The sequence below is a fragment of the Podarcis pityusensis genome (genome assembly GCF_964106645.2).
Source record: "Podarcis pityusensis genome assembly, chromosome: 6".
Taxonomy (NCBI): Eukaryota; Metazoa; Chordata; class Lepidosauria; order Squamata; family Lacertidae; genus Podarcis; species Podarcis pityusensis.
This window is the reverse complement of record NC_138030.1, coordinates 41,087,237-41,105,373: the sequence shown is the minus strand read 5'-3', so window position 1 is coordinate 41,105,373 and position 18,137 is coordinate 41,087,237. Positions and strand designations below refer to the sequence as shown.

At 43.2% G+C, this 18,137-nt stretch overlaps 1 protein-coding gene across 4 annotated transcripts in view; it reads left to right on the top strand.

Annotated features, from left to right (window-relative positions):
- Positions 1 to 18,137, top strand: part of CNTN2 (contactin 2) — a 71,393-nt gene that overhangs the window by 16,635 nt on the left and 36,621 nt on the right. For all 4 annotated transcript variants that reach the window (XM_081010039.1, XM_081010040.1, XM_081010037.1 and 1 more), the window contains exon 2: positions 12,316 to 12,430. In XM_081010039.1, coding sequence (XP_080866165.1) covers positions 12,376 to 12,430 — 55 coding nt within the window. In that variant the 5' untranslated portion in view covers positions 12,316 to 12,375. The remainder of the gene's footprint in view (positions 1 to 12,315; positions 12,431 to 18,137) is intronic.

The window sequence follows — 18,137 nt, the reverse complement described above, 5'->3', positions numbered from 1 at the left end:
CCACGCCCACCCTGCGCAGAAGGCTCCCGCGCAGTGAGAGGCGGAGAAGATTGGGTGTCAAACAACTCTTATGTTGGAAGAGATTCAAGAAACGCCCACTGACGGATTCTGCTAGTGACTGAGACAGTCATGATGAGAAAGGGCTGTGCAGTCAGAAAGGTTTAACAAGGCAAACTAGCCTAGAGAGGCACCAGTTTACGCACGAGTAACTCATACTCATTACAGCCGTGGATTGCCATTTGCTCTGATTTATCACTAAAGAATGGTTTTCCATGGGAAAGCGGCTGGGCAAGGGTAAAACCACTCAGATCTGTGCCTGGAAAGCACAGGACAAGCAGAAAACAGCTCAGACCCATGCTTTCTAAGCACAGGACAAGCAGGTGTAGATGAGCCCCTAAGTTTACTTGTTGGTTGTTTATTTGTTTGCTTGCTCTACAAATTTGGCCGGATTTCAGTTTGCAGGCATCTAATCAAATTAATTTGCGAAAATTCAGACATGATTTACTAGGGTCAGTCAAATTTGCCAGTATGTAGAGTGGCTGTTGAAGAGGATCTTAATGATGCCAGGCTACTTCTAGCACTCGTTTGATTGTGAATTTGAGCTGGGAACTGAGCTCTTGCATTCTGCTACTGCATCGCCCCAGGCCTTTTCACATGAGTGAGAGGAAACCCAAGAAAGAGTTTTCCAGCCATGTGATCCTTTCTTTTGGGGGAGAGGGAGGGAGCAGAGAGGCTTTCACTTTCAGCAGCGGACTTGCCTTGAAACTGCAGTCAAAAGGCAAATGTTCAAGGGTAATGCTCAGCACTTGCTCCACATACATTAGTGTTCTGTTGTGACCACATCCCATCATGTAGTCAAACAATGAATCAGTAAAGCCCAAACCCCCAGTCCTAGACCAGCCATTAATGAACATACCACAGCCCTACAGGGTATTGGCAGTCGTGAGCAAATAGAAAATGGTTGGGCTTACGCCATATACTCTCTACCGCATACGATAACAAGCTGTGCTTTCACCTATGTAAAACAAATGTTCCAATTATAGTATTGCTAAAGGATATGAGTAACACATCTCTAACTCAGCAAAGAGTTGTGGTGTGAAACCTTTTGGGTAATTGTGTAAATTGCGAATAACAACATAAGATAATAAAATATTTGTGCCTTCAGGAGCATCCTGATTTGTTGCAATCAGAAGCTGGTGTTGTTTATCTCTGCTCACAGAAATCCTAATTGAAATATTGTCATTTATTAGATTTACATCCTGCCTTCCTCCAAGCAGTTCAAGGCAGTCTACACAGTTCCCTCCCTCCCTTTTTTGGATCTCAAAACAACCCTGTGAGGTAGGTTAGTGAGCAGAGAGTTAGTGAGCAGGGATTGGACATGGATCTCGCCAGTCCAACACTCAAACCACTACAGTACGCTGGTGCATAAAATACAATTTCATTTGTGCTTTAAGAGAAGCAGGTTTGGGAGTTGTCCAGGATTTTCAAGGAGGTTTCCATTTTGCCAGTTGTAGTAGTCGGGTATTTTGCCTGAAGCACTAAAACTGGCAGATTCCAGCAGCAGCTCTGGTTTGAGCTCTTTGAAATGTAGGGGACTTTGGAATCTGGGGCTTTGATCCATTTCTGCCAGTGTTCATTGCCATCAGTTGCAGATAATAGTAGTTCATTATTAGTAAAGTAGCAGGCAAATGATTGGCTGTTACTATTTTGAGAATAAGGAAACAGAGACGGAAACGGCATCAATTATTTCATGGCCTTTACAAACAAGAGAGGTAGAATAGGAATCTGGTGCTTTGTACTCTTTTGCAACATCTCTTTCTTGTTAGCAAATGAACTTTTGCATGGCACAAGCCCTTGTACCCCTGCTTCAACCACTTCAGCAGCATTGGAATAGCCCGGTTATTATGGGATGCTGCAGCTGCAGCAAAGAACAAGACTCCTGCCCAAGTCCTCTGCTGGTTCCCTGACTGGAGGGGTTTAAATGACACTCATCCATTCTGGTTTAATAGATTGCATAGGCATCATTGCTCAAGACAGCCTCACAGCTCATCCTGTTAATACCCTCTCCCTGGTTGTAGGCTGGAGGCTGATGAAGGGAGGGAGGGGAGAAGCACGGTACTGCCAAGCTGGCAGAGCCCTGCCAAGCCCTGTAGCCCTGCAGGGTGATGAGCGAGGGCTTCCCTCCTGCTTGTCAGAGCAAATCAGAAGAACTCAAAGTGGGTGCACGTGTGAACTTCGTGAGGAGCAAGGGAACGTGAGCAGAGATGCAGGGTGGTACTGATGAGAAAAGGCAAGGTGATAGGGAAAGCTGAGGGCTTGGCTGACACAGGTGCACTTGCCTCCCCAGGGAATGTTGAGCATGCATGTGTGTGAGCGACAGTGAAAGGCAGAGGAGAGATGCAGTCCTGGCTGTCTGGCGGAATGAGGAGGCATTGTTAGCTTTGGGGGTAAAAGAGCATTGGGATGTGACAAGAAGCGGTCCAGAAAAGTTAGCGGTGTTAGTGGCGGCACTTTTGGGAATGAAAACACTCGCAATACAATGTTTAATGTTTGAAAGAGAAAAGTGTCAGAGCTCAAGTAGGCCTCGAAGCCACAAGCTCTGAAGAAGCATGACATGTGCATGCATGCTTGTATGCACAAACATGCAGCCTGCTTGTGGTTACTCAGTGGTGTGAGGAAGGCGCACTTGCAGATGCTTAGAAGCCATCTCATCTTCACTCTTGCAGAGCTGAGCCTTGATCTTGCAAACGGCTTCTGGGAGTGAGGCCCATTTCACAGCACCACCGTCAACTTTAAAGACCCATGTTTATCATTCTGTGGGTCAGAAGTAGTTTTGTGTGTGCTAAAAGGAATAGAACTTAATATCATTACTAAGGCTGCAACATTTAAACAGCACAATCCTATACTGAGGTAAATCTGGCTCGATCCATTCCCACCTAAGTGTACATAGGGATTGCAGTCCCAATTAGTTAGATTAATCAGTTAAAGCCTTCTTGAGCAACTGAAAAGGTGTCCCCAATTAACTGGGCAATACATTTTTTTAAGTGCCTTATTTTTTAACTTAAAGATGTCTAGGAATTGCAAGCGGCATGTGCCAAGCTGGAAAAGGTTTTCAAAGGGTGGGTGCCTCTTCTAAGATGCAGAAGTCTATACAAGCCCTGCCTGAAAACAAAGCCTGTTTTGAAACTCACAATCTTTATTCCACTTCCCCCTCCATTATTATTGTTATTGTCGCAAATATATCAGGAGGAGGGAAACAACAACGTTGTCAGCTGACTTTGATCCTGACTTAAGCATATAATTTAATATAGGCAGCCCATTTGTCAAAATAAGATGGGTAGTCATAAGATGGGTCGTCATAAGATATCCATTCAAGCACAGAAAGGGCAGTGAGAGCTTAAACTACTATGTAGTAGATAGTGATGTTTATCCTCCCAGCTTTGAAATATAGCTTGTTCTCTGCAACTACAAAGGCTCACAGGGTCTGTCCACATTTATTGTCTCTCTGTTAGTCTCCAACCCACAGGATTATAAATGCATTGACACCTGCAAGTATCAAACATTTTTCCAAAATGAAGTTACTGTGAAGAATTTTTTTTTTCTTATTAGAAAGAACACACCACAGGAAACTTCTAACACTAATAGCCTGAGATTTCTTTGACTGAGTGACAACCCTAATTGGTACTAAAAGCTTCCTGGTTAGAGGATGCCTTGTAAAAGCCAGAACCAGAATTGTCAGGATTGCATGAATTCTGTATTAAAAATAATAATAACCAACATTCTGCCCCGTGTAGCTCAAATTCTGTATTTTATGCTGTGGCTTGTTTTACACAAAATAAATATGTTGGCTTGTAATTGTGAACCTGCTCTCTCCACCCTGCTCCTGTGCTTTAACAGCGGCATGGCAAATAGAAATGGAGCAACAGAAGCTTTGCCTGGCATATGACATAGAGTGAAAATAGTTGTTTGATTTCTGTGTCATGCTGATATTAAAAATGAAAGGAGGAGAGCTAGAAAGATCCTGAATTTTTAATCTAATGCCAAGTTTTGGACTTGTTGTATGCTCGTGTTAGCCTTATAGTCAGGCATTAGCTTGGTAGCAATAGATGAGAAGGAATTACAGGCAGACAAGTGCAGGGAATTTAATGTAGCTAGTAAACATTTTTTTTCAGGCTGGTAACTTTTGTGGACTGATTTACAAGGCAGGTTTGCACAGACCTGTAAAGTACACATTGCCCCTGTTACACAATTGGTTGCTCTCTTTGGGAAAATCACTGTTCTTTGTTAATTGGAATATTTGTCCAGTTTAATATATGCAAGCAAAGAGTTTAATATAGTTTGCATTTAACATATGCAAGCCACTATCAGAGAATGAACTTGAGCAAACAAAAAAGAAAGCCGCTCACTGCATCCACCAAAACAGATTTCAGGTCTAACCAACTAGCAATCCTCTTAAGCAGTCACAAACATCTGAACGAACAAATCATTTTTTCTCTCAGGTTTCTTCGGAGTGGACATGATGAGTGAGCAGCCACAATATATTAATATGTGCTTTGTAAAAGACAAATTGTGCCAAGACAAATGGACTAACCAATGGTTTCAATTAAATGCATGTTTGTATTTATAGTGTTGACTTTAGCTAAAGTCTTGTGCGGTGTTCCTATTAACTGGATAAGAAACCTAATTATATTGTAATAACCCATGGATAGTGAGAATGGATGTATGTTTTTGTTCTCTCAGAAAGCTACTCCTAATGTCTTTGATTAAGGCTTCTGTGAGGTTCAGAACAGCCATGTTATTTCTTTCTTGTTTGGGGTGCTTAGAGAAGACATATTGAGCCTTGTAGACACATAACTTTTCCTGTGGTGGTATTTTTTATAATCTCTCCCCCGCTCAAATCTTCATCACATTGACACTCAAACATGAGGTTGAGACCATTTCGGAGAAATTGGCCTGGTGTGCACAACACAGTAAGCCAAATTATGACTTACTGGGACTACACAAATGTGTGGGCTCCCAGAAAGGAGCTCACTGCTGCTTTCTCGCCTCACTAATCATGAGCTGTAGATTGTCATTAATTATAGTGAAGTAACCACCTTGGGCAATGAGGTGTTGGATGACCCAATGCTAGGGGACTGGGAGAGACAGCAGCAAGGTGTTGGATGACAGAGCTGAGTGTGGCCTGGCCTGCACCCCCTAAGCAGCTGCTGCCCTCAGGAGACTTTGTTCCATCACCCATGTTGAAGTAAGATTCAATAGTCTGCATGGGCAGCTTCTAGGTGTAAAGGAGGAGCAGGCACCAGCTCATCATTCAGGCAGCAAAATGTTCAGGTCCAGCTCTGCACACAATTATAGTGGTACCTTGGGTTAAGAACTTAATTCGTTCCGGAGGTCTGTTCTTAACCTGAAGCACCACTTTAGCTAATGGGGCCTCCTGCTGCCGCTGCGCCGCTGCTGCATGATTTCTGTTCTCATCCTGAAGCAAAGTTCTTAACCCGAGGTAATATTTCTGGGTTAGCAGAGTCTGTAACCTGAAGCGTATGTAAACTGAAGCGTATGTAATCTGAAGCGTATGTAACCCGAGGTACCACTGTAGTCTCTTTATCACCCATTTACACCTTCCTTAAATGGGCCTATGTCTAGTCTCTTTGGGTGTTTTTAACAGGATCCTAAAGAATCATTTGTCATTTTATATTTTGATATGTACTGTGTTTTTGCTGATTATTCTGATACTTTGTTTTCTGTTTGCTCTTAGTCATTTTGGGTTCCCTCAGGAAGACAAAGTGGGATATAAGCCATTTAAAGTGGGAGGAAATGAAAATGGAATGGAAAAGTTGCATTTTTATCAGGATACCCTCTTAACAGCTGTGCTAGGGCTTGTCCTGCTAATGTACATAGAACTACAGAATAGCCCACAGCCATAACGTGTGATTTTTCTCCACTATGATCATTTCCCAAAGTAGGCATCAGCTTGCTCAAAGAATCCTATCAGAGAGGAAAGCAGGAAGACCCAAAGGAACTGTAGGCATCTGTCTATAACATCAGTTCCTTGATAATGGATCCATCCTAGGTCCCGGGGGCATTTATGAGATAGCCAATCTGTCTTTGACTATTAGTAGATGTTCTTTCATGCAGCTTCCTGCACTATCCTAGTGGATAGGAGCATTTGCAGCAGGGCATCCATCAGCAGACTGTTTCACTGCCACCAAGTCAGCTCTGAAATGATATCCCAAGAAAAGAGGCAAATACCGGTCTTGCCCCTCTTTCTGAATTTAGGTCCTGGTTTATCTATCCATCTGTGGATGAAGTGCAGAATCTGGGGGCTTCTTTGTGCCTTTGTGTGAACATGGTAAACAGGCATTTGAAACTTTGTGTGTCTTATGGAGAACAGGTACCCTTATCAGAGAGCAAAGATTGACTTTGGTTCCCTGTTGAATGGATGCTTGACGGTGAAATCTAATAGAAAACATCTTATCCAGACAGAATCTCCTACATGGAAGTTATTTTATGCAGGAAATTGTTTGAATCTCATGTGCAATTTGCAACCCATGGCAAATGTTTGCATGGCCACATGTGATAAACTGCATGCAGGACTTGAGCTATTTATTTACTACATGAATAAGACTTCAGCTTCTGTGGAACATCCTCAAAACTGTTACTGGATCTGCCAATACAGGATAATCATGACAGTACACAACTAACACACCTTTTGCACAGAATATCATCATCTGCACTGTAGACTTTGCAGCCTAAAAGAGTATGGCAAAACCTTTTATTGAATTCCAGTCATATGGAGCTGGGGAAAGGATAAAGAAAAATTCTCTTCGAGCAGATATGTTGGATTGTTTATTATTTCCAGCAAATTCCTCATTACCTTTACTAGATGAGTAACTGTAAGTGGTTTATGCTGGCTGCTCAACCATAGAACTGCCTTCAAGGCAGCAGCCTCCATACCATGATCAGCTGAATTTGCAGAGAGAAGAATCTTATAATTGGCAGGCTGAAATAATGGACTATTGAATTTGGCCTGCAAAACGTTGGCAAAGAGACTGGCAAACAAAAAATAGACAAGATGCTAGATGTTTTCAGGCAGCCTACTAGATTCAATTAGACAGTGGGGAAGAGAGCAGTTGGAGAGAGAAAAAGAATGCAGGTACAGGTCTCCCCTGAAAATCTGCACTGGTACTGGAGAAATGAGTTGTTTTTAATGAGTTGCGTGATTAAAGGGAAATAGAAAATATTCTCAATCGGGTTTGCAAGATCAATATTTCAAAGATAGGGACACTTTTGTGGAAGTATGTGCTAATCAAGATGTGGGCTGTTTGGTGTGGCAAATTTATGAGTGAATTTTGTGTTGGTAAATTTATTTCTTTAGTACATATATCTCACCTTTTCCCCACCATGGCACTCACATTGGTATAGGTCACAGCTTTTCAAACTGTGTGTCCGTGACACATTAGTGTGTTGGCTACAGTGTGTAGGTGTGTTGTATGAACGCTCCCCACACTCCTCCCAGGGCTGGAAAGGGGTCTAAAAAGTGTGTCACCAACATGAAAAGTTTGGAAAGCTCTGGTATAAGTGGTGGTCTTGGGTGGTCTCCCATGCAGGCATGCCTAGATCAGACCTAGTCCTCGTTAGCTTCAGCATATTAGCCAAATCATGTGCCCTCAGGTGATATTCTAGAACCCATACCGGCATTGCTTAGGAAGTCTTAAGAAACAAAGAACAACCACAAAATCATTACAGTATTGATCATCTGCCATCTTGATTCAAAGTAGCATTCAGGTGTGTGTACCCAGATGTAGATGAAAATTTACTCCTTGATCTCAAGAACCATGATGCAAAAATTGCTTTTGATGGGTTATATCCAGCAAATCCCTATTTTGAGTCAACCCAAAGAAATTAACGACCCATCAATTTCAATGGGTCTGCTCTGACTAACATTAGATATAGCCCACTGTCTTTAGAGGTGTCTAAATGCATAGTTAAAAAAGAGCTTTTCAGATTGTGAAGTAGATATGCCACACCTTTTATCAAATATAATCAGCTTTCTTAGCACTGCTAGGTTCTGGTTGGCCCTTCCTGCCTTGGTTTTTTTCTTGGTTGAAAATATTTTTTTAAAAAAACTTAGGAAGCTTTAGGTAGTGGTTGATGTATGGCTGTCTGAAAAGCCCAAGCTACTGTTAACAAACTGATGAAGATCAACAGTGCTGGGATCATCCGAAATGAGGAATGGTCATCCTGTTGCTAAAATAAGCATTCCCTCCATATAAGTGGTGCTTATGAGCCCAGCCTTACGTTCACATGCACCAGAAACGTAGGTGTAAAAGAGGTCTTAAAATGAAGAAAGAAATGGCGGTTGAAATATCATTATGTGAGTCATAGAACTCTGAGCACTATATAGTCATTTTGTACTTTTGGAAGTAATAGAAACTGAGTCTGAAGTCTGTAAATTCAAAGCAACAGTAGCTGGGGTTCAAATTGTAATAGTCACTCATGACCTACTGGAAGGCAGGGGGGGAAAGACAGGAGAATTAACACACCCAAAATTATTGCAGTTCTACTGCTGTTATTTTATTATGTGATTGCCTATTCAGCCATTTATTCCCCTGACACTATAGTTTGTTTAGGCTAAATGCCCAGGGAGAGAAGGGACCAGATTCACTTTCATTTGAATACAGCATCTATATTTTATAAAGCAAGAAAATGGAGAGCTCAGTTATAATCAGCACAGCCTCCTCCTTACTCAACTCTGTCTGCACCCCCTGTGTCTTTGAGACAAATCTGCTCATTTGACTAACTAAATGTAGCTGGTTTTGTGCTGACTCTACCTGCTGAGCTGATACAGAGGAGAAAGAGAGAGAGCAATTTTGCATCATCCATCTTTTTAATAAGCAAACAAACAAATAAATAGTCTAGGGAGACATTTGATCCAAAACTGTATTCAGTAACCTCATAACTTTGGTATAATTTAGTTCTGCATCTAGCTCATGGCCTGGAACTTCACAACATGCACAAAACTGCAGTCCTTGGTTTTAAGGCAATTATCATGATTGGATTTTAGATGAAATCTGGATGCTTTTTGATTAAACAGGTTAGTGGATGAATCTTCAAAACAGCGTAGATGAAAGGATTTCTTGCCACGATGGCTGTGAGAGATGGAAGGGCTCAGGTGGCTGACTTTGCAAATCCCAGAGGACTTGTACCCAGTGATACTGTCTTTCTACTGTGTAAACCAAGCATGCTGAATTTGAAGTCTGGGAGCAGAAATTGTGAAGGCGGCTATGCCACATCTTTCATTCATGGCTCATTGTGTTGTCAATACTAGTTTATATACAGACCCTGTGAATTACTTAAATATACATGAATATGCATGTTATATATCTATTATACAATACAGAGTACTGCAACAATCAGGACTTCTTAAAAACTGATTTGTCCAAGGTTGTATGGCAAGCAGAATCCGTGTCCTACACTTGCCCTTTTGCTACCCTCTCTTCTGATTCCCCCTTCCAAATTTGCTTTTCTTAATATGGAAAGTGTTTTGCTTAGCTTTACTCTTGTGAGAGAGAAACAGCTGAGTGAAGAAGTGTTGTGCAGGTGGTGAACCTAGTCGCAAATAATGCAAGCCCAGCAAGCCGTCCTCACGTGGCAGAAGTGTCATGAAAGGCCAAGTGAATAATGGTGCAAGAGGTGCAGACTTAGTGTTTTCCCATGCGGTGCTATAAGAGTTGTTCATTTTCTTTTTCTTTATATATTTGCAAGCCATGTGTCTATAATTCAGATGTGGAATCCATATGGGTTGAAATGTACCTAAGTTCATAACAGCAGCTCACTTCGTCCTTCTGCCTTCATTAATAGCACTTACATGTGCATCACCAGAAAGACTCAAGGTATTTAATGTCATGTTAAAAATAACCTTTGGATTTTCAGATGATTTGGGTCAGCCTTTGTTTCTTATTTGAACTAGCAAAGAACCTCAGATTCCAAAAGGAATAGGGTATGTGTATCCTGCATTCTGGGCAATGATACTTGCCTGAATGAAGTGGCTTTGGAATCTGGTGAGTATTACCAGCATCGTACCTTCATTGTAGTGGCATATTTATGAAAAGTGTCAGGACTCAGTATGCAAATGTTTAGGGGTCATTTGTGCTTGCTCTGTGGGAAGAAAAAAGGTACCCTGCTCTTGCTCAGAGGAACCTTGTTCTTATTACATAGCGTCCAGGGCTAACATGCATTGATGATATAGTACTTTAACTAGATCACACAAAGGATCTTCCATCAATATAGTCCTATGTGTTGGAAGGGAAGTGCATACTTTTTACCACTTTATGGTAGTAGGAATGCTCCATTGCCCAGGCTGGTGGGGAAATTAGAAATGTCATGTCCAAAAGGATTCTAGGTTCCTTTACTACTTGGAAACATTATCCCTTGTATCACCACAAGGCACTGGCGGAGGAAGAGGAGTGCGGGGGAGCGCACCACCCCCGGCAGCGTGATCCCAGTGGGGTGCCATTGTGGCTGCCCCCCACCTGCACTGGGCGCCACGCCCCCAGGACGCACACCACGTCCCTGCAGGCAGCACACCATGCCCCCAGGATGTGCGCCAGCCGCACCCCCGCCTGCTCTCCGCTCCCCTGGTGCCGGAGCATGAAGCTCCGCCACTGCCGCAAGGACCATATATCCCTGTTTACTTGGAAGTAAGTCTCGGTATGTTCAGCAGAGCTGAACTCCTTTATAAGTGTTTTAAGAATGGCAGCCTTACTTGGCTCCAAAAATTGCCTGTTTCAATCATGTAAATGGAGGCAGCTGGAGCTACCCTCTCAAAAGGATTAGATAAGGAAAGTATGGGAGGTAATGAACAAACATTAATTTAACATGTCAGCTGAGAGAGGCCAAAGATCCATCTAGACCGGAATCATTCATTTCAACTTGGTATTTATTCCAGGGCAACAATGACACACAAGAAAGGGTGGGGGAAGACTCTCAAATAATACCAATGTATTCACCTTTTGGTGACAGTTGGTAATATTTCCACCTTGTGGTCTTTTGCTACTCATATTTTCTTGGTTATGTTGCTTGATTTTCATTCATCTTGATATAATATATGATTTGTTGTGTATCTTTGTGCCTCATCCTTGCCTCTAATGTTTTGTTGTCAGCAATTGATTGTTGGTTTTTTATCATTGATTTTAAACTTCTTTATCATTGTGCTAATGCTATATTACTTAGATGAAAAGGCATTGCCTCAATAAAAATAGTGGCTGCTTGCAAGAGGCAACATCAGCTCTGCCTCCAAAGTGTCCTAGCCAGGGGTGGTGCATCCCATTTTGTCACCTGAGGCACATTGGGAAAGTGCCGCTGCTGCGCCATCCCCACAGAAGCATCCCTTACCTAGTGCCTGCAAAGTGGCACCAGTGGGTTCTGGCAAGGTCTTGTGAGAAGCCAGAAAATGGCACCACTTCTCTATCAGTGGTGGAAGTGGCGGGGCAACCAGAGGGGTGCCACCTCATGCGTTTTCACCACCTGAGGCAGCTGCCTCAGCCCTTCTCATGGGTGGGCTGTCCCTGGTCCTGGCCCTTCCTGCGAAATGAAGAACTGAAACTCCCAGCTCTATACTTCTGCCAAAAGCTTTAATGCTCAAATCAGATCAGTACATAAGGCAAACTACAGGTTACAAGGTTCAGCAGGGACATAAGATGATAAATGGCTAAGAGCAAGCTAAGATGTTGGTCCAACAAGCAACACACACCCTGCACCTTCCTTTTGAAGAGTGGGGCAGGCACAGCTATTAGTGTGGCAAGTGGCCACACTCCCAAGACAGGGCAAGCAATCAGGCTATCCTTTGTGAGGGGGTTGGCTCTGCAAGGTTTGTTTGCACCTGTGCTGGTGTCCCCATGTCTGTGGAGACAGTGGGGCAGATCTATATGTAGATGACATGATTTTTTGTATGATGGATATAAACAAATCAACTTAGGAGCTAGAGAAGATACTGGAGAGGCAACTGGCTTTTTATTATTGAAGTTTAAGATGAGAGAAGTTGGCAAAGAGAACTGAATCAGAGAAATTGACTGGCATCAAAAGAATCAACTCACAGGAATTAGATAAAGGTCCCAGAAAAACTTGTATAAAGAAAACTGTGCACCTCTTGAGAATCAAATATGACAGAAACTTAAAAACCATAAAGATCTCAAACTGCATTTGATATGAAGATTAAGTAGTTAAAATTAGTGTAGGTAATGGGAAGCTTGAGTTATGTTCTGTGAGGCTGAATCCTGCTCACCAGTTACAAGTAAACTCATCCATGTCTTACAGAATTGCACTCGCCTCCTCCGTTCCGTTTGTTGAACTGTAGCACACATTCTGAAGCCTACAATGGGAGCATCTGTGGAGCTTGTCCTGTTTTCATTAGCCGTCGTCTCTTTTACAGGTAAGAGCTTCCTCCATCTTGGCTCAAAGGTCAGGACCAGCTTTAGGCTGAGCCTGCAGACTAACTGGACTAAAGCCAGTGAAGTAACAATCCTGTTCATACTCTCAACTAAAATTCAGAACATGAAATTATCTGCTAACATGAATTCTATCGTTGACCATATATGTTGTGTAAATGTAATTTGGTTTATATATATTTGCAGTGTGGAGTTTATTTGACGGCCGCATTTATTGTGCAAGTGGATAATGACATCTTGATGCACTGCTTAGGGCAGAGGTGGGGAGCCGAGAGTCCTTGGATACTGCTGGGCTCCAGCTCCCATCATCCCTGATCATCGATGGGATGGTGAGAATTGGAGCCCAACAATATTTGATAGCCACTGGGTTCCCACCTGAATTAGGGGAACCAAGCCAGTGAACCAAGGCATGTTGCATTTTACAATATGTTCAATGTATGTGATAGGGGATGCACAGGCCCCAGAATTTGCCTGTGTATTTTTAAAAATTCTTACCTGTTTCTATCCTGTCTTTGCTTAAAACTGTGCTCCAGGTTCCAATCCACAGGGGGAAATTGTTGTTGTTGTTATACCCCACCCATCTGCCTGGGTTGCCCCACTCTGGGCAGCTTCCCAAAAAATATAAAGACACAGTAAAATGTCAAGCATTTAAAACGTCCCTTTGTAGACATGCTACAAAGCATGTCTGCTTCTCCTGCAAACTTTACTGTTTTGGGATGAGAGTCTCTCTCTCTCTCTCTCTCTCTCTCACACACACACACACACACACACACACACAGAGAGAGAGAGAGAGAGAGAGGGAGAGAGAGAGGGAGAGAGAGAGGGAGAGGGGGGAGACAGCTATGACCCTGTTACCCAAGGAACAATGTTGAGGGCAAGGTTTTTGCCATTATCCTCCCCAGTTGGTGGGGGGATACAACCTTGTCTCCCTGCGAGATAGAAATATATTTGCATTGTCTTGCACGGGAGAAGGGCAGGAGGGATGGGACAGGAAATATGCGTAGGGAAAGTTTCATGCCCCAAGCAAGAATCTTGTTATCCCAAGAATCAATGCCGGGGGTAGGCATCTGCCCCCATGATGGATCTTTGTGAAATCTCCATTGACTTGCACAGGGAAGGCATAGATCTACATGAAAGACAAATGCAGTTTCATACCCCTCAACTGTCCCGATTAAATTGGGACACCCTGTTTTGGGGGGCTGCACAGCACCCTAAAACCTCATGTGAGTCCCAGTTTTCGGCCTTGACATGTTGGTGGGTATGCAGTTTTTAATTGTTGCTCCAAATCACTGTGATTGGAGTGCCCTGGGAAAACAATTCACTCTGATTAAAAGCTAGCCCTGTCCATCAAGCAAAAGATTCCCCAACCATTACTTCTCCACTTTATCCCCTTCTAGAGCTCTGGGCATTTCCCCAATAAGCTTGGTTTTATTTCTCCAGGCAGGGAACCAGCCATGTATTTTTGGAGAGCTGAGGCCACAGAGCAACTCAGAAACTTAGCATGCACCTTAGGAGCTGCACTTTTGCCTCAGAAATGTGGGGGCCTTCCCCAAATCACACCGATTCACCTCTTAATTTGGGGTACACACAGAACCAAAACATGCCCCTACTATTTGAACATCATCTCTGGACCATCTTCTTGCTCACTGAGCTGGTTCTATGCCATTATCATTGACCCATTTGCTGCGGCAGTCCATCCTTCACCTTAATGCACAAATCTCCATTTTCCGTTCCATCCAAACTATTGCTGTTTCTTAGATGTCTCCGGCTACACTTTAAAAGGTTGATCTCTCAGTGGGAAGGCTTTTCATTTCAGATGGCTGAGAATTAGATAATGACTTGGAGCTAATTCATCATCTTGGGGAGAGGCTGCTTCGATGTCCTTTATAAATATCTAATTACCTTTTAATGTTGCCTGAGTCTCTTGGGAAGGTGGCTGGCCTAGTTCAGGAGGCAATTAGCCTGTGTGGAAACTGGTCTGACCCACATATGTTGGCGACATCAAGGCAACGCTAGGCTTTGCTGTTAACCAGCTGAATTTAGAAGACTTTCTTGTATGTGCTCAAGCAGAGACCATAAGGAATAAGTCATCTACAAAGCCCTACAGGAGCATTTCCTAATGGCTGTTAACATATGACAAAAAAGATCAGTATAACGATGGCTGGATGGGTGGAAATTTCTCACTGTGAGCATGAACAAGGAACCAGGATGAAAGACGGTCGGAAATGGCTTCATCCCAAAATGGTGTTGGCTTAAGATTTATCGTCGATATTTGAGAAAATATCTAGAGCTTGGTATCCCAAATTAAGACTGCCTTTTCAGAAAGGAAAACCAATATTTTGGCTAGGTTTTCCTTGGGCAGTGAAACAAGGAGCTCCAGTTGCCTCCCCACTCTCAAACTCTCACACAGCCAGAGTTGAGGAAATAGGAGTTGAATTGTTCTATAAATTGATAGTGACTATAAATTGATAGGCTTGCCTGTTCTTCTGTGTTTAGAGCTTTAGAAAGCATTGTTGCAAACCTTAGACAAAATCCTTTACGCCTCTGTTTTGTTGTACAATACTGGCAAACTTCGGCTAGGGAGGACTGAAGCTCTTGTGTAATGCAGTGATAAGATTTTATGGTAAACCAAGTGCAAGATAATTGTTCAAGGGAGTCTAGAAATAGCTCTGAAGAAGAAGCCTCAGAAACATCACAGTGTTACTGGCTGAAGATTTGACCATCATTGTGAGAGCTTCTCTTTAGATCTGTTCTGGTTTTCTTACAAGCCATGTCTACCTTCTCTTTTCATATGCCAAAATTCAGGAAAGGACAGGTGCATACAGCACAACCCTATGTATGTTTACACAGAGGTAAACTGCACTGTATTCTATGGTGCTTACTCCCAAGTCAGTGTGCTTAGGAGTGCAATCTTACAACACACTTCTGAATGAGTTTACTCAGAAGTAAGGCCCTTTACTCCCTTGTAAGGGTGCATAAGTCTTAAGCACGGTATTTCCTGCTTTGTGTTCATCTTGGAACTTTAAGCCAGTCCGAGCAGTAGCTGTATTTATTCTGCCTGTTATTTCTGACTTCATAGGCTATACATAAGTTTGAATAATCCAATATTTCAAAAAAATGGATCTGCTTATGAGTACTAAATGCTGTCTGAGCCACAAAGAGCCAACTGGTAGACATCAATGTGATGGAGCTGCTGCATGAATGATTGCGCCCCTTTCCTTTCAGAGGAAGAGAGCTTCATATAGCTTCCTCAGAGCTACAGCTTTGCTTCCCAAAAAGCAGGCTGCTGGTAGGGTTGCCAGTTTTTCACCCAGTCTCTACAGTTCTGCCTTTATAGTGCATTGATAATATACAAGAATGAGCCACTAAAGGTTTGCACACAAACAATGGGTAGTTGTTTATTACCTGGGGGTTTTTTTTGGTTTGTTTGTTCTACTGCGCATCAAGCTACTGCTGAATGGCACAAGATTTCACAATCTCTTGTACTGGCTGTCCTATCAATCTTTCTCTCTCTTTGCCGCTGGTGGCATGATGTGGTCCTCCAGTAGCTCACGCACGGCTGCTCCAGCCATGCTCCAGTCAACACAGTAGATGTGATAACTGGAAAAGGCAACACACTGACCATGAGAATTTTATATTACGTTGCCTCTGCATTTCCTCCCCTAGGACCTGTCGCGGGTTTTGCAAACACAGGCTGCCCTTCCATCGCACTGGCACCCACCTTCTTTTCAAATCACACGTTGTTGTTTCACCCAGACACCTTGAAATCTCAGGTGGGCAGACTTGGCCGATCTTCTTGCATGCTCCAAGATCAATACCTGACAGCTTGTACTCCACGGCCCTTGCACAGACATATGACGAGGGCAACAGGGGACATGGCCAGGGAAGGCAGAGTTTGGGCAGAATTAAAATGGGAGATTAGCCAGGTTTTGCTTCTGCAATCTTCTTTTTTTAAAAAAAAACACACATACTCCCCTGATATTTGGAACCAGGAGCTTGAGGTTTAACAAACAGGGCTTTTGAACGCAAAATATCTTGCAATTATCATGAATTATTTATTGCATTTTGAGTACCCTCCGTGAATCCTGTCCCTTTCTGCCCTTCCACACACCCCCCTCCCTGGCTACCACCCGCCCCACAGATGACTCTGAGCTCTAAGTACATCTGCTTTTAGATACTGGAATGTCATTAGCAGATTACAATCTTCCTTAAGTCAATATTGCATCCTTATTGTTCTGCTGCCCCTCAGTGTCAAGGACAAAGCCACTTCCAGCTGAGACGGGATAAACATACCTCTTTCCACTCTCAAGTAGGAGCAAATGGGCCTTTCCGTCACTATTATTGTTTTATCTTTTTGTTGTTTTCAATTAATCCAGTGTTATTTGTTCTCAGCACAAGTGGTGCATGGATGTTTGGATGTTACCGAAGTACCCCCACCACCACAGAAAAAAGGTAGTGGGGAGCCCATTATTGGCATACTTGCAGATGTATTCTCTACAATCAACAAAACCCTTTTTGTTTGGTCACATCCACACCATACAATTAAAGCACAACCGACATGCACAAAGCACATGGCTTTCCCTCAAGTAATCCTGGGAACTGTAGCTCTATGAGAGGTAAACTATGGTCCCTCTTTGTTGAAAGCCATGTGCTTTAAATGTGCATTGAATGTGGAACTGACAACGGTGTGACGTAATGGTTAGAATGCTGGACTGTGACCTGGGAGACCAGGGTTCGAATCCTCACTCAGTCATGAAGCTCACTGGGCGACCATGGGCCAGTCACCATCTCTTAGCCTAACCTACCTCACAGGGTTGTTGTGAGGATGAAAAGGGGAGGAGGGGAACCATGTACACCACCTTGAGAACATTGGAATATAAAGGTGGTTGTTGTTGTTTAGTCGTGTCCGACTCTTTGTGACCCCGTGGACCAGAGCATGCCAGGCACTCCTGTCTTCCACTGCCTCCCACAGTTTGGTCAAACTCATGTTGCTGGCTTCGAGAACACTGTCCAACCATCTCATCCTCTGTCGTCCCCTTCTCCTTGTGCCCTCCATCTTTCCCAACATCAGGGTCTTTTCCAGGGAATCTTCTCTTCTCATGAGTGGCCAAAGTACTGGAGTCTCAGCTTCAGGATCTGTCCTTCCAGTGAGCATAAAGGTGGTATACAAATGTAAATAATAATAATAATAATACACTTAGGACTAAACTTGACGTGATGGTGACAGTTCTGTAGGTTTCACCTCTACGTAGAATATAGGAAGACTAGGGTGCGGGTGGATCCAGTTTTAAACACAGAAAAGGAGTGTGGGTGAGAATTAGAGAAGTCTCTCTTTCCCACAGCTTGTTTCACCATTTTCCCTCTCCCTAACAGCACTGGATTACCAAATAGGCAGAGTAGGGACTGGCCCATGGACCCCGTGCCTTTTAGGAGCTCCGCAACAACGGATCAAAATAATATTGATTTGATCTTGCAATAATTTGAATTTGGAAGAGAAATCCCCATTGACTCAGAAACCTACATCATAGCGAGCCCCCTCCCCCCTGGTATTTTGACTGCCTTGTGGGCCCCCCACAAGGTTTAATTTGGCACTGCTCTTCCTAAGGCCTGTTCCTGAAGTTACTTCTAGTATTAGCTCTCTGCTGAGGGGAATACTGCTTGTGGGGAGATAAGCCGGGGGGCAGTTTTCCA